This window comes from Hyaena hyaena, unplaced genomic scaffold (assembly GCF_003009895.1).
Source record: "Hyaena hyaena isolate Hyena2069 unplaced genomic scaffold, ASM300989v1 scaffold_19, whole genome shotgun sequence".
Taxonomy (NCBI): Eukaryota; Metazoa; Chordata; class Mammalia; order Carnivora; family Hyaenidae; genus Hyaena; species Hyaena hyaena.
In genome coordinates this window covers 4,984,654-5,001,990 of record NW_024080651.1, presented here as the reverse complement: position 1 = coordinate 5,001,990, position 17,337 = coordinate 4,984,654, and the positions used below count along the sequence as shown (strand labels likewise).

General features: G+C 44.0%; 1 protein-coding gene across 4 annotated transcripts in view; it reads right to left on the bottom strand.

Moving 5' to 3' along the window:
• The window catches only part of OSBP2 (oxysterol binding protein 2), a 182,451-nt gene that overhangs the window by 144,608 nt on the left and 20,506 nt on the right, over window positions 1-17,337 (bottom strand). For 3 of the 4 annotated variants that reach the window (XM_039225794.1, XM_039225800.1, XM_039225811.1), the window contains exon 2: window positions 3,580-3,788. In XM_039225794.1, the coding sequence (XP_039081725.1) occupies window positions 3,580-3,788 (209 nt within the window). Of the gene's footprint in view, window positions 1-3,579; window positions 3,789-12,510; window positions 12,527-17,337 lie in introns of those variants that run through there. The other variant, XM_039225805.1, reaches the window with a different exon arrangement.

The window sequence follows — 17,337 nt, the reverse complement described above, 5'->3', positions numbered from 1 at the left end:
TGTGTATGTTCCACTGTTGTCAGGTGAGTGTTCTGTATATGTTTGTTAAGTCTAGTTGGTTTATAGCACCCAAGAGTTGTAAGTAATGCAGTTATATGATCAGATTCCCACTTTTTAACATGTTGTTTGCCTGCTGTTTGGAGAACTGACTGAAAGCAGGAAGACAGGAGGTTGTTGCAGACATTCAGGTAGGAGGGAATGGTGCCTGGACTGGGGTGGGGGGTGGGGGTGGCACAAAAGCTAGAGAGTAGGCTTCCTGATGGATGAGAGATGGTCCGTAGTCTAGGAAGGGACAGATAGGCCTTGGGATGACCTGAAGGGTATCTATCTGGAGCATCATCTATGCCCTTAACCCAGCTGGTAGCTATGACCCAGAGTCAAGGAGAACCACACCAGGCTGTCTTCCCTTATTTGGGGTTACCCGAAACTGACCCCACGTGAAAAGTTGCAAACCACAACTCTCTAACATCAGCCTGAGAAATGTGGGAGAAGGATACTGCCTTGCAGAGATGCCACCACAAGAACTCTTTTTCAAGAAATAATCAGGTAGGGGTCGGGGCGCCTGGGTGGCTTAGTCGGTTAGGCGTCCGACTTTCGCTTAGGTCATGATCTTGCGGTTCGTGGGTTCGAGCCCCGCGTCGGGCTCTGTGCTGACTGCCAGCGCAGAGCCTGGAGCCTGTTNTCCAGCCTTTTGGTTTGGTCATGGTGGTGGACAGTAGCTGAAGGGGTTTCTAAGGTGGGGGACTAGGTGATTCACTTGACCAAATCCAGTTTCAACCCAGGTTTTTTTTTGTTTCTTTTTCTTTCTTTTTTACACTCACTGGCAGAACTTCCTCTTTTTCTCTTTGCCTCCTTTTCCGATTCACTCCCCATCTGTTAGTGGGTTTTGGCTTCTGAGAATGTGATGCAGAAGATAGGGTAAGCTGTGGGGGCAGGGAGGTAGATACAAAAGGGTAGGCAATCCTTAATGAACAAATATTTATTTATTTATTTATTTATTTATTTTTAAATTTTTTTAATGTTTTATTTCTAGGAGAGAGAGAGACAGCGTGAGCAGGGGAGGGTCAGAGAGAGAGGGAGACACAGACTCTGAAATAGGCTCCAGGCTCTGAGCTGGCAGTCAGCACAGAGCCTGACACGGGGCTCGAACCCACGAACCGCGAGATCATGACCTAAGCGAAAGTCGGACACTTAACCAACTAAGCCACCCAGGCGCCCCTATCCCAACCTTTCTATAAAAGTCCAGTACCTTTTTGAAATCTTCACCTTCACATGCATTAGTTCATTTATGTTTCAAAACACCAAAAGCAGAGGAATCCTACCATTTCTCATCAACACATAGCAAGTGCTACCTTGAATTGTACCCGAATGTTTGTCCTGTGTCCTTACCCAGGAGGCTAACCCCTTGGGAACACAAGACATGTGCTGTGTCTCCAGCCCCTGATCATGCCTGAGGGTTATGAAATGAAGGAAGGTGAGCCTGAGTCAACTCCCTCAAGGTCCCAAACCCTCCAAGAGGAAGTCCAGGCTTAGAAATTCTTAGCACTGCTCAGCTGAGTTAACAAGCACTCCCATCCCAGCTACAAAAGAAACTTCTTCCATTGGCTGTCCCAGGTAAATTGTCACAGAATGATGGGTTTGATAAATGCTACCCACTACATTATTTTCAGAAAGTTCCTAGAAAATAAAACAATTATTTTATTATTTCATTTCATTTTACTCATGAAAAACTAGAAAGAGGAAAATCATTCTTCCATGACTATCACTGCTGTTACACTTAGTCAATGGTGTCTTGAGCCATGTCATCCATACCACCAGCCACATCACCAGCCATGTCATCCACTACAATGGCTTCGCATAGACCTCCAAGCATAAAGCACAGTTCCTACTGAGGTTCCCAGCAGAGGCCATGCCTGTAATGGCTCCAACACCCTCCTTCACTGGGAAATGGAGTGGTACCTTGGGGCTCCTGTGCCAAGCTCAGCATCACTATTTACACCCCAGAGTCACATGAGTGCTGATCCCAAGAAAGAGTCCACCAGAGGTAAGGGAGAACCCATGCTCCAAATGTGTGAAACCAAAAGAGAAGGTCAGAGTGATATTAAATGACCATAAATGTGCACTGAGAAGCTAGCACTGTAGGAGACCCAATACAGTAGACTAGGTATGGGGCATGGTGACTGATATCACCAGTCCCTCTCATCCTGCTTTGTGCCAGTGCTCCTTCCATAGGACTCACTGTCTCCCCAACCAGACTGTGAGATAATCCTGGAGCACAGAGGCTGTGACTCATTCTCACCTGGAGCCCTGCCTTCCTAAAATAACCCTACATAGGTCTGAGAAAACACACACCATTTTGCTTTAACTTTAGAAGAGTTATAGCTTCCCAATATCACCTCCCCGAGTATGTCTGGACCTAGTTTTAACCCATGAGAAACATTTGCTGTCACTCTGGGTGGACATGGCTATGGGAGGCAGGCATTCTCACACATTGCTACAGGCATCTAATGCTACAGCCACTATGGAAGGCAGCTTAACAATCTCTTAGAATTACAAATGTGCACTCCTATTACCCCAGCAACCCTACTTTCCAGAGTGTATACTTCATTTATGCTTTTATGAATGTGAAACAAAATGCAAAATTATTCATTGCAGCATAGCACATCATAGCAAAATAAACAACCTAAATGTTCATCAACAGGTTTTGGGTTAAATAAACTATGATACATCAATACAACACAGTGCTATACTGCTGTAAAAACAAGGAGGAAGCTTTTTTATATACAGATAGGGAAGAAATTCCAAGATATATTGCTAAATTGAAAGAAAGGAAGGTGGAAGACTACACTTATTTTATTTTTATTTATTTCTTTCTTTTTCTTAAATAGTTTATTTTCAAGTTGGTTTCCAATTAAAATAAGTACCAATTTTAATAAATATGTAAAAGATACAAGGTAGCTCTGGTTGCCTCTGGAAGGAATAATAGGGTGGTTGGCTGGGAACAAGTCAAGGGCAGGTGTCACTGCATGTGCTTTTGAAACTCCTGGTTTATGAATCATATAAAGACATGACATATTAAAAAAATAAATGCGTGTATTAAACAATTAAGTGTCTTGCTCAGAATATCTGAGCTGGGCTTCCAACTCAGCAAAGAGAGCAGCTCTGGTTAAACAGCTTTCAATGTCCATAATGGGCCTGGGAAAAAGTCTGGCCCACATCACAGGCACATCATCCTGGACTCCCACCCCTGCTGCTGCTTCTGGATCTCACCCACTACAGAATCTGAAGGGTCTGCTAAAGTCCAGGAACCAGACTTGTCCAAAGAAAGATACACACAGCCCTGCTCATCACAAATATTTCTATCCCAAGACCTGTCTAGCCAGCTGTGACCACCTAAGCGTCTCATTGCTGAGGACACACAGAGCTGAATGGGAAGGGTGAACACATACTCCAACCTTCCAGGGTTGGTCTGGACTAGCCTGGATCTCCTGGTCACTACCACCCCCCAAACACTCTCAATTCCCATTCTCTCTAGATCCATGACCCTGCATGTATATTCGCCCACCAAGTGCTCACTACCTGAGTGGCTGCTCATCATGCGGACAGCCTTGGCCTTGGCCAGCTCCAGGGCGGTGATCCACTGCTGCCGCTCCACCTCCGAGCTGGCCTTGAGGTGGTAGGTCCTCGCCCCACTGGTCAGCACGATACCACAAGAGTCCTCCGTGTCAAAGTGTGTGGTGGACAGGTTGATGGTGCCACGACAGGTGTGGGCCATTTCACCCTGATTTCTGTAGGATGCAAGAGAAGGTATGGGGTGAGGCTCCCAAACTCAATAGCTCTAGACTGTGCTCAAGGCAAATCCTCAGAATCTCAGACCCTTAGAGCTGAGAGGGCCCCTGGGGTCAAAGCAGGGAGATAATGCCTGATGGGATTGACTGCTGGGGCTTAGCTGAGGGGTGCTCAGTGGGAAGATAGCAAAGGAGGAGGGCCCACATCAGTGCCAACTGCAGGGCATGCTGGCTGTGGGTTAAGCCCTTGCAGGGATGAGGAAATGGAGAAGGGTCACTGTCTATAGAGTCCTGTGAGGCAGCATAGACCACTAAATCCAACCCAGTCTCCTTCCACTAAGTCTCAGAACTGCAGATTTGGAGCAGGGTGGCAAATTACCACTGAAACTGAGACCCAGAACCCCAGGGGGTGGACTTGGAGGCACCCCCTGCCAGGAGTGACCTAGGAACAGAGATCCACAAAGCAAGGATGCCACCATACTCCTCTGGCCCCACAACAAATGGGAAGAAGGCAATAACTAGGTTAACACAGTGCTGCCTCATGACAGGAACTGACCCTTTGCTGGTTACAAGATTATGGAGCTATTGGTACCAAAGTAAGGGGAAATGGAAGTGACTGAAGTGCAAGACCATTTCCAACTGTGACCAATGCCTAAAAACAGATCCAACCATTGTGACTGGATCTACCCTAGTCCTTCACATACTTAAAGGAAATTTGGAACCCTCACAACACACCAAATCTCTTTCCACAGAGAGTGTTGGAAAAGGAAGAACAACTGGTGGTCAGCATGTAACACAGCCAGTGGCAGAAGCTCATTTGGCAAATTCTGCTGCCCTTTGATACTGGTTGTTCCTCATCTGTTATTTTCTTGATTCTTCTACCAGCTCTAAAGTCAAATGACTTGACACTCAACAAGACATTCACCTTTTATGTGAAGAGCTTATGCCTTTTCCAATTCCCTCCTGCTTTGGCTACATTCCTTAGAGAAGATGGCATAGTTTATACTTGAGGTAAAGTCCCGCTCCTAGGTGCTGACATCTCCTACTTGAAAAAAAAAAAAAAAAGCGCCTTCTAATTAACAAAACTGGCAAAGATGAGCATACCTGTTGGAAGCTTGCCCTTTTTAATTCAAGGACATTTAGGGTAGAGGCTCTTTGGGTGTTAAATAATATAGTAACTAACCAAAAAGGCCACTATGGTTCAGCTCAAAAAGAAGGTGGGGAGGTGGTGACTGATGTAGGCAGGGGGAACAGAAGGGGCAAAGACCATGAGGCAAGGTAGAGTTCACAGCTTTCAAAAAAGAGGAAAAGTTTCTGTGTGGTAAGAGCATTAAGGACAACAGAGCGAAAAAGAAAAAGATGAAGCTAGAAAATTACATAGGAGCCAGATGCAATATCTTGCAGGTTATGTTAGAATTTAGATTTTTATCTCAAAACTACAATAGTGGGCCTCCTGGGCCTAATTTTAGGAAAGAAGTAGAGGTGTCCAAGAGTTACAGAAATTCCTATGGAAAATAGGGGATAGAAGTACCTCATGTGAGATGGGATATGGAAGCCAGGCCACTGTGTTGTATCAGAGTGGGCTGGAAGTTATACAGTGGCTATTGTATTGGATTACAACCCATCAACTAAAATAAATACCCCTGAGTCCATGCTGATATAAGCAAATAGTCAAAGGGATAAATAAATGGGGGAGAAGGGACAGATCTTCCTTAATAAAAGTAGATGTGATCACAGAAATAGAAAATCACTAAATGCAATGTAGGATTCCAGATTTTATAAGATAGAAAAGGATATTAGAGAAAAACTTGTGAAATATGAATAAAGTTGGAGATTTAGTTAATAGTATCATATAATGTTAATTTTCTGGGTTTGATGCTTGTAATTTGCTGAGATAAGATATTAACATTAGGGGAAGCTAGATGAAGGTATGTAAGAACTCTCTGTACCTGAACTTTTCTGTAAGTCTGTCATTGTGGTTGTGGTTGTGGTTGTGGTTGTTTTTTTCTCCTCTTCCTCCTCTTCCTTCCTTCCTTCCTTCCTTCCTCCTTCTTCTTCCTCCTCCCCCTTCCCCCTACCTCTCCTCCTCCTCCTCCTCCTCCTCTTCTTCTTCTTCTTTCTTCTTCTTCTTCTTCTTCTTCTTCTTCTCCTTCTTCTTCTTCCTTTGCCACCACCTTCTTCTTCTTCTCCTTCTTCTTCCATCCTCCTTCTTCATCCTCCTTGTTCTTCTTCCTTCCCCTTCTTCTTCCTTCTACTCTTCCTTCTCCTTCTCCTCCTCCTCCTCCTCCTCCTTCTTCTTCTTCTTCTTCCTCTTCCTCTTCTTCTTCTCCTCCTCCTTTGTAGATCATCAGTTTATTTTAAAAGTACCCAACTCAGGAACAGGCATATGGAAGAGATAAATAGGATAAGGTATGGGGAAAGAGTGTAGAGTTTCCATGCTCTCTGAGCATGCCACTGTCCCCATATCTCCACATGTTCACCATGAAAACTCTGGAAACTCTTCAAACCACAGTCTAAGTTATTTCAAAATTAAAAACAAAAAATTGTAATATTGCCATCACCCTAAGCCCAGGGTCATAGCTGATATAAAGTCTTGTGGCCAGAACCTGAACTCTCTTGCTCTCAGGCTCTGTGAGAGTTGGAGGTATTCCCAATGTCACTGAAGGACAGAAGCCTTAAGCCCCCATCATAAAGCCTAGTTCTGGACAGGGCTCTCCATAGAGTGAAGTGGAGGTACTTTGAAAATCACTAGAAGGGTGCCTGGGTGGCTCAGTCAATTGAGCATCTGACTTTGGCTGAGGTCATGATCTTGCAGTTTGTGAGTTTGAGCCCCACATTGGGCTAACTGCTGTCTGAGTGGAGCCCACTTCAGATCCTCTGTTCCCCTCTTTCTCCACCCCACCCCAGGTTGCAGTCTCTCTCAAAAATACATAAAAATTTATATAAATAAATAAATAAATAAATAAATAAAACTTTAAAAAAATCTTAAGGCTTATTTTTGAGAACAGGGGAGGAGAAGAGAGAGAAGGAGATACAGATTTGGAAGCAAGCTCCAGGCTCTGTGCTATCAGCTCAGAGCCCGACCTGGGGCTCAAACTCACAAACCACAAGATCATGACCTGAGTCAAAGTCAGATGCTTAACCAACTGAGCCACCCAGATGCCTCTTAAATAGAACATTTTTTAAAATCACTAGACAGGGGCCACTGGGTGGTTCAGTAGGTTAAGTGTCCAACTTCAGCTCAGGTCATGATCTCACAATTCATGGGTTTGAGCCCCACATCGGGCTCTATGCAGACAGCTCACAGCCTGGAGCTTGCTTCAGATTCTGTGTGTCCCTCTCTCTCTGCATCTCCCCACCCTCAAATAAATTTAAAAAATTTTTTTTAAATTTTAAATCACTAGACAAAGAAAAGAGTTGTGGGTAAGGCTCAGAGTGGGAGAGAGAATCTTCCCATTTAAGACAAACTGAAAACCAAACTTTAAAATCAATGAAGAAAATCAATGCTAACAGAAACCAACAAAGTCAAATGCTCAGCAGATGAATCACTTCGGACGAAATGGATGTATCAGAATAACATTTTAAAAATGAATATAAATAGGTTTAATATTCTCAAAGATGAAGGAATAAAATCAATAAAAGAGCAATAGTTTGTGAAACAGAAGCTGGTAAAAATGAAACAAGAACAGACAGACATGAAAAAGTAACAAGGGAATTTCGAAAAATGAAAATATAAGCAGATAAGCTTTACCAGTCACCCACCACCCACATCTAAATTTAACCTTAAGTCTTTGTAACTAGAGTTACTTTTCATTAAAGATTTGAGGAAAGTGATTTTTCAGTTTTACTTTTCTGCATTATTGGAAGAAATTATATAGCGACACATGGGAATTTAGGAATTAAAAGTCCATTAAAATCATCAAAATATCTACTTGTCTTGGACTTTAACTCTGTTCTTTTTTCTTTCATTTAGGTGTTTTGTGCTCAATTCATTTTCCGTTAGTAGCCAAAGTGATATTTTTTGTTCTGTTAATCGGTTTTTTAAGGTTTCAATGGCTTCAAAATAAGTCCCAAAAGGATCCAGAATTCAGGGACATATCCTAAATTCAGGTTGTTTTTTAAGAGTGGTGCACCTACCCATGTTGTATATAAAAGTTCTTGTTTCTCCCATTGTGAGTTCTGGCTGAAGCAACCCCTCCTATGAGAGTTGACATGCCAGGGCAACCCAAGAGCTCAGATAGTGGAAAAGTTAAAGCTCCACTCATGGCACACTGTGGACTTGGGTCTGCAAGCTGCAGTGGCAACTCCTGTCCTACCTACCCTGGGAGGAAAGCTTTGGAGATGTGAAACAACCCAGAACCATCTAGTCTCATTGATCCCTGGGCATATTCAGTGCCTAAAGACAAACCAGGCCATGTAATAGGGCTTGCCAGTTATATCAGAGCTCATACCCAGCACATATCATCAAGTATATTCTGCCAGTTTTTAAAAGAAGATGTTTTGTGGTGCTACTTTACATTTGGTGAATGTTTTAAGTATTTAGAACAAGTAGAGACAAAATATGGAACACCTGCAGTAAACTTAACTGTAAGAGAGGCTACCATAACTAACATCCTTCTAAGTGAGTCACACTGACTCTCAACCAAATAATATTCAGCTGTTCTGATGACCAATGTCCTTGCCAGAGATGAGAATATGACATCAGCTACCAGAACTTGGAAGCCCATAATAGTTTATATAGCACTTCCTAAGCACTAACTATAATGTTTAATGTAGCATTTTGGCTAGTGACTAACACACCTGTATTGGATATAAACCTTGTACACCAGCTCAGAGACCCCTCACCACCTCCTTTTTTATCTCTTGGTGCCCATCTGGTTTGGGTCATCCCTCCAATTCTGGGCTTGGAAGGGATGCTGAATCTTGGAGTGTGGGATGTGGCTTCTTGAGTGGCCATCAAGAGGCTAGATTTTTGCAATCCACTAGTGTGGAAAGGTTTTCACCTCATAGGCTGAACAATGACCAGTAGGAAGTGGAAAATAGATGGGAAGCAGGCAGGTAAATACTCTTCATTCTTCCCCTTGGTGGACCTCTCCTAAGTATGCTTTATTATTGCAAACCTTCTTGAGAAGTCCATGAGCCCAGGGAACATGAATAGCACCTGTGACCCTTGCAGTTTGCTGCAAGGTGGTAGCCAACCCCTTAAAGTATCAGATCACTTTGCATCTTTCCCTTACCTTTCTTTATTTACCTTTTTGCCTCCACATCACCAAGGCTCATCTTGCTGAGTGTCCAACCTGCCAGCAGGAGGGACTGACACAACCTTCCCACTCTTTGGGAAGAATAAGACATCCACAAACTAGATCAGACCTCTTTCACCTTGGTGGGGCAAGGAGAGGGGAGATTGAGCAATTTGTCCTTACTGGAATCCATGTGTGTTCTGGTAATAGGGTTGCCTCCAGCAGCACTATGGTCCATAGTTATTGAAACCTCGTCTGCCTGCCTGGATTCTCATAAAACACAGCCTCAGATTAAGTCACACACTTCAACCAAGAAAGTGAACCAATGATTCCTGATTGGAGTTCACCAATCTTACTGTGAACCCTGCTGCTACTCAGGAGCAGCCAACCTGACACGAAGAATGGAATGGCCTAGTGAAGCTCAGCTGGGGCACCTACTGAGGAAATGTCTTATGGGCCTGAATGTCTATCCTCCAGGATGAAGTATATGCCCTGAACTGACAACTGATATCTGGATGACCTGTATAATTACATAAGATGGGTCCAGGAGTGGCCCTGCTCACTGTTACGTGTAGTGACCCCTTGTAGAGTCTGTCTTCTCATCAATTAGGCTCAGCTGGGTTAGATGTTCTAATTCCAAGGAAATGGGAAACACAACACAATAAGGCTTCCATTTTATTGGAAGCTGATGCTACCCCCTTGTCACTTTTTGCTTCTCATGACAGTGACCAACAGACTAAGAAGGGAGTGACAATACTAACTGCCATGAAGATTTACATTAGTGGCACATATGGGGATGGGAGAAGACTATCTGGAGTAGAGCTGAAGGAATTCCCCAAGGACTCTCTTAATACTTGTATGTCTGGTAATGGTTATTAATGGGCAGGGTAACAGGGAACTCAAACTCCCCAGGACAAATGTCACAGACCAGCCAAAGTGCTAGCAGAGAATGAAAAGGATCTAGAATGGGTGGGGAGGGAGGAAGATGATGAATATCGTTACAGCATTACCAGACACAGCAGCAGCAAATGAACTCATTTCATAGCCTTCTTACTTCAGTTTTCCAGGCAACATCAGTTAGCCACCAGGAAGAGGCCTCTGTCACTGACTGGACTTGCACCTCCAGTGAAGGGGTAACGATGTCTTCATTCTCTCAGGAGAATGGAGGTCCCCACATCGTAGTAGGAGAGCTGACAACATGGGAGGGCACAAGAGGACCTGAGTAGTGCAAGGTGTGGAGCATATTGGACACAAACCTTGTGCACCTTCTCAGATTCCCTCGACCGCCTCCTTCTCTGTCTCTCTTGGTTGGTAGCTCAGCCTTGCCCAGTTGTCCCTCCACTCTGGACTTTCATGAAATGCCACAGTGGGAGACAGGAGGTGGAAGCAAAGGGGGCAGATAAAGTTCACCTCCATTCTTCCTTCTGCAGACTTCTCAAGAGGTGTGTTTTCTCCTTGCAAATCTTCTGGAAAAGTCTGTGTGCCAGACCTGCTGTGTCTCTCTGCAGCTCACTGTGATGGGACATCCATCCTTCCACTTCCTGTTTCTGCCTCACCACCCTGGGACCAGATCTCTCACACACAGAGTCAGCTCTTTCATCCTTGCCTTGGTCTCTGTTTTCTAGAGTACCTTCATAAAAATTTTCCATGGGCAAGAAGAAAATTGACAAGCAGCAAATTTGAATCCAGACACACAGAAAGACAAAAGCTACTAATCTGGGGCAAAGCACTTATCCTTGTGCATTACTTTCATTCAGTGTTAGCTCAAGCTGAGTCTGATTCGCTTGGCAAATTCCACTCCAATCTTCCAAATCCAAATTCAGCAAATACTTTCTATGGGCTACTATATAAAAGAATTGTGCTAGAAACTGGAGAGGGGATAAATATAATGATAAAGGAAACACATTTTCGGGCCTCAAAGAACATACCATCTTGTGAAAGATATAGGCCTGCAAATCATAGGCTACTATTTTTTTTAAATATTTTCATTTATTTCTAGGAGAGAGAGAGAGAGAGACAGCATGAGCAGGGGAGGGTCAGAGAGAGCGGGAGTCACAGACTGAAACAGGCTCCAGGCTCCGAGCTGGCAGTCAGCACAGAGCCCGACGCAGGGCTCGAACCCACGAACCGCGAGATCACGACCTAAGCGAAAGTCGGACACTTAACCGACTAAGCCACCCAGGCGCCCCCGTAGGCTACTATTTAATAGGCAGAGGAAAATACATTCAAAATAAATGGAGCATTCACTTTATGAAAATTCATTGAGTTGCATCCTTATAATTTACCTACTTTTCTGCACGTATGTTACACACATATAGTATGTTGTATGTTACATACATAGCCATTGTCAATAAAAAGTTTGCTTTAAAAACAAACTCAGAATGGAAGGATAAGTCAGCAGTGGTGGGAGCTTGGGAGATAAAACAACACTTTCCTTTCCAGATGGATCAGGAGATGTATACACTGGAGCAGAATTTCAAATAATAAAGGGACTTTGCCCAGGCAAAGGCTAGGAGGAGGGCCAGGCCAACCCAGAGCAGTGATGTGGAGGCATGTGACTCTGGGAAAGCTCAGGGATCCAGGACAGCCAAAGAAGAAGGTCTACACATGGCCTGGCTTGCTGATTGGTACTAAGTTAAACTGTATTCCCCAGGAAGATATTGTGAAGTCCTAACCCCTAGTACCTCCAAATGTGACCTTATTTGGAAATATGGTCTTTGAAGATATAATCAAGTTAACATGGGCCCTAATCCAGTATGACTGGTGTCCCACTAATAAAAATAATAAGAGAGAGAGACACAGAGGCACAGAGGGCAGTAGAAATGGGCGTGATGCATCTACAAGCCAAGGAGCACCAAGGATTACTGGCAAACATCAGAAGCTAGCCAGGCCTGGAAGAGAACCTCCCCTTCAGCCTTCAGAGAGAGTATAGTCCTGATAGCTCCTTGATTTTGGACTTCTAGCCTCCAGAACTGTGAGGCAGTACATTTCTGCTATTTTAAGCCACTTGTTTTATGGTGCTTTATTACAGTATCCCTAGGACACTAAACATGATAGTGGCTGAATAGATGAGTGCAGGAATGGCTCTTTCGAAGTTCTCATACAGCTGAGCTGGTTTATTTCTACACAGCAGTCATGGGACTGCATTTTAAGCCCCCACACAGCCCCCACTGAGAACACCCATCACCATAACACCCATATGGCTCCTTTCGTTCCTAGAACAGCCCTGCCCAAGAACTACCCATTGCAGCTCAGAGCTTTCCCCTTTTCCTATACCATTGAGGTTGGAGCATCCAAAATGACCTGCAGCAAAGATTCCAGGGATTCCAAGGATTCAGGTTCATGTCAGATGACATGACATGTATTAACACAAGACTTAACTGTAGAAGAAAGTTAGGAGAGAAATGAGCCAGAGAAAGGTTATCCATTGTGGTAGCAGGAACTGTGACAGAGGGAGCAGACTTTTGTTGTCATCGGCTCACCAATTCTGTGGCTCCCTGCAGCAGCAGCAGCCACCTCCCAGCAGAGCTAGTGAGAATCTGGGGACACTCAGTGTTCTTGATTTTCAGCTTCCAGCTGCTCCTCCAGTCCTCCCAGCAACTAGGAAGCTATCTCACCCCTGACAGCACTGCCTTTCAGCTAACACTAGCCAGACTCACTTCTGGTATGCACAGCTGAGTCCTGGCCAAGGCACCTTCCTAGAGACTACATCATCTCAGAATGAATACCTGAGACTGCAAATAAGGTTTGATGTATGCTGTTAAGGATTTCTAGCAACCAAGGCACCCAAAGGCTCATCCCATGCATTTGCAGAGGTTTCAAAATCTGGATCTAGAGATGCAAAATGTACAGCCAATAACCCAATTTAAAAATGGGCAAAAGAGGGGCACCTCAGTGGCTCAGACAGTTAAGCATCCAACTTCAGCTCAGGTCATGATCTTGCAGTTCATGGGTTCGAGCCCCGTGTCGAGCTCTAGCCTGACAGGCTAAGAGCCTAGAGTCTGCTTTGGATTCTGTGTCTCCCCCCACCCCCAATCTCTCTGCCCCTCCCTTGCTTATGCTCTCCCTCTCTCTCAAAAATAAATAAATAAACATTAGATAAAAATAGGCAAAAGATTTGGACAGATACTTCACAAAAGGAGATCTCCAAATAGCTAATGAACATATGAAAAAGGGCCCAACCTCATCAGTGATCAGTAAACATACATGTGCACCATGATCCAGCAATTCCACTCCTATGGACCTCCCCATTAGGGATATATGCATGTGGTTACCAAAGACATGTGCCAGAGTGTCTACAGCACTCTTCCTAAAAGCCCCCAAACTGCAACAACCCACATGTCCGTCCACACTACAATGGATAAACAAACGTTGGCTTATCCATTTGGTGGATTATCCAAATGGTAGAGTATCATACAGAAATGAGAATAAATCCATAAGAACCACACAAACAACCTGGAAGAATCTCACAAATATAATGTTGAGCAGAAGAAGCCAGACACAAAGAAAATGTATTGTGTGTCTACTTAGAGAAAGTACAGTAACAAGCAAAACTAAGCTGTAGGGTGAGAAGTCAAGTTAGCAGTTACCCTTGAGTAGCAATGACTAGAGGGGACACAGGGGGAGGCTCCTGGAGGTAGGGGAGCTGGTCATGTTTTATTTCTTTAGCAGGGCCAATGGCTATTCAATGTGTTCATTTTGGGAACATCTCCTGAGATATATATATGTCACTTGTCTCTATGCATACCAAACCTCATTAAAACTTAATATTTAAAAGAACAGAGATGTGAGGAATTCTTTTGTGGCAGTGGAGGCAGCAGCAGCTGGTTCTCAAGGGCAGCAGGGGTAGCAGAGGCCAGAGGCCAAGGAGAATCAATATCCAGTGCCCAGGTAACAATGTCCTCTCCAGGATAGTTTTGTGACATGATTTTGGCCATGGATCTGGCTACCTAGCCTGCCTTGTTCTCACCCCCCTCTGAAAGCATTGTCCTGCCTTTCCAGGAATCCTGTGAGTTCCTGAAGATCCTTCCAGTAAATACATCTCTTTTGTTGTTTGTTTAAAATATCCAAAGCTGGGTTTCTGTTGTTCTGCTAGGACAGGTGGGCAGCAGCCACAGAAGGGATGTCAGAAGGCAGAGAGGACAGTGAAGAAGGTCGTACACGAGACACATGCAGGAGAAACAGTAGATTTCAGTTCTTCTAGTCTCAGGTCCTGGGGATACTGTTAGGATCCTTCCATGTCTAAGTAACAAAGCTCAGCTTATCCTAATTACCACATCCTGTGGGCTTACCTTAGAGGTGTCTCACATGAATTAGCCACTTAAGATGTGATAGAAAAGGCAGGAATGTTACCTCCCTGTTCCAGATGTGGAGGCTGAGACTTGCTACGTGGGGAGCTCATTGCAGGTCCCAAAGGGGACGAAGCCAGTCTCACCCATCCACCTGCAGCCCTGTCTCTTACCCACAGGGGTGCACGGACTTGTCCCCAGGCTTCATTTCTACTTTTAAAAGTCATAAAAGCTGGTTAGGGGTACCTGGGCGGCTCAGTTGGTTAAGCATCCAACTTTTGATTTCAGCTCAGGTCATGATCTCATGGTTCATGGGATCGAGCCCCACATCAGGCTCTGTGCAGACAGAGCTTGGGATTCTCTCTCCCTCTCTCTCTGCCCCTCCCTGGCTGGTGCGCTCTCTCTCACTCAAAATAAATAAATAAACATTAAGAAAAAAAGTCATCAAAGCTGGTTGAATGGTGCCATCCAGAAAATGCTCAGTATGGCCACTGTCAGAAGTGGCCAAACAGAAGCATTTACTGTGCAGATGAGACTGTCACCATGAGACCTGACACCATTTCATTTTGCTTTTGGCCTCATTCTTTTCCATTTAAAGCTTCCCTCGAGAAATGCTCAATAAACGCTGCTACAAATTCTATAGGAAGAACATTTCTAATGTAATTTTTTTCCATAAAAAAGGAGACTGGGAGCCATTCTCCCATTACTGAAATTCACATCACTTCATGTTTACACAAATGGAGGATGACAGGTAGTGATTTACAAAGGCCAGTACACTTATCAATACAACTTACATCTAGGTAGTACTTTACTTTCCATGGGAGACTGTAGCAAACATGATTCCTTCAATCCTTGCAAGAACCCATAAAGTGGGCAAAGCAGACATTGATTTGTTTAGCAAATATTTATCAAGTATATTCTAAATGGCAGGCACCAGCAGGAGGGAATTAGCCTCATTTTACAGCCAAGAAAGAGGAGGAAGCCAGGAAAAGTTAACTCACGTTTCCCTGTCCATAAAACTGGTAAACAATAAGGAGTGCCTGAGTGGCTCAGTCTGTTAAGCATCTGACTCTTGGTTTTGACTCAGGTCACCCTCTCACAGTTCATGAGTTCAAGCCTTGCATCAGGCTCTGTGCTAACAGAGCAGAGCCTGCTTGGGATTCTCCCTCTCCCTCTCTCTCTGCCCCTCCCCTGTTTGCTTGCTCTCTCTCTCAAAATAAATAGCTAAATTTAAAAAAAATTTTTTTTAGGGACACCTGGGTGGCTCAGTCGGTTAAGCATCCAACTTCGGCTCAGGTCATGATCTCATGGTTTGTGGGTTTGAGCCCTGTGTTGGGCTCTTAAAAAAATTTTTTTTTTCTAACTGTAAAACTGGAACTGGGTTTCTCTGCCACCAGCACAGGGCTTTGTCCATGCAGAATACTGGGGTAGCCATCCAGAAAAATGTTTTGCTTTACCTGGTCATTATTTCTATTTGTCACTTGCAAGTGAGAACATAAGTTCCACGAGACACAGAGATGGTCTATCCTGTCCCTGCTCAGCTCAGAGTTGACATGTGGTAAGAGCTCAGGGATGGTAGGCAGGCTGAATGAATTAATGCAGGAGTGTTACACAAGCAAAGGAACAAATGCAGGGAGATGACCCAGCCCTGGAACCACCCAAAGTTCTACCAAACTCACACGCTTAAGGTAGAACAGTAGGGTAACACCCTTCCCTTGAACATCGCTAACTGAAAAACCACTAGACCCTTTTTGTGGTTCCTCCAAAACATCAGAATACCATATACCAGCCACATATAAGGTGCTTCCTAAGATTATTAAGTGAAAATCCTGTCACAGAATATTAGACAAATGCTTTAGATCTCAGATTTAGAGTAAAATGTACTCATCAGGTAGAAAATGGATGAACATGCCACTTTTGCTGCCAATGTAGTAATAACAAACCACGGTATTTTCCCAAGTTACTGCACTTTTAAAGTATGATGTTGGTCAGGCAAAAGCCTGACCCCTGTACTTCACCGAGCAGAATTCCAAGGTCTCTCCAGCATGCCTCCTCAATGTCTCTCAAACCCACCCCCTTCACTGAAGCTGTCCTGCAGAGCCCTGCACTGGGTGGATCATCTCTCACCAGGACATATCCACAGTCCGTCTATCAGCCTCTGCCTTGCCTCTGCCAGTCCACTCTTGTGCTACATTTTTCTAAAACTTCATTCTGAGTCTGTCAATATGCTGCTTTAAACCTTCAACTAATCTCCTCTTTCTTGTTCTTCTTGTTTTTTTTTTTTTTTCTTTTTCTTGTTCTTGTTCTTCTTCTTTTGAGAGACAGAGTGAGCAGTAGAAGGAGAGAGAGAATGCTATGCAGGCTCCATACTCAGCATGGAGCCACATATGGGGCTTGATCCCAAAACCCTGAGCTCATGAACTGAGCTAAAATCAGGAGTCGGACACTCAACTGAGCCACCCAGGCACCCCTAATCTCCTCTCCTCATTCTTTAGGACAAAGTCCTTGCTCCTGCATAAGACTTACCAGCTCTTCCTGAGCTAGAGTAAAGTGCCACACTTTTCAAGGGCTGAAAGGAAAGAACTGTCAACCCAGAATCCAGTGAAAATATCCTCCAAGAATGATGGAAAAGTAAGGCCATTCTCAGATGAAGGAAAACCAAGAGAATTGTCACCAGCAGGCCTACTCAAAAAGAATGGCAAGAGAAAAATTCTCTAAAAAACAAAGGAAATGATAAAAGAAGGAATCTTAGAACATCAGAAAGGAAGAACAAACATGATAAACAAAAATATGGGTTAGGACAATAGATGTTTCTTCTCTTGAGTTTTTAAACTATGTTTGATGGTTAAAGCAAAAATTAAAACTGTATGATAGCAGCACTCTCCACAATAGCTAAAACATGGAAGGAGCCTAAGTGTCCATCAACAGATGAATGGATCAAGAAGATGTGGTTTATCTATACCATGGAATACTACATGGCAATGAGAAACAATGAAATCTGGCCATGTGTAGCAACATGGA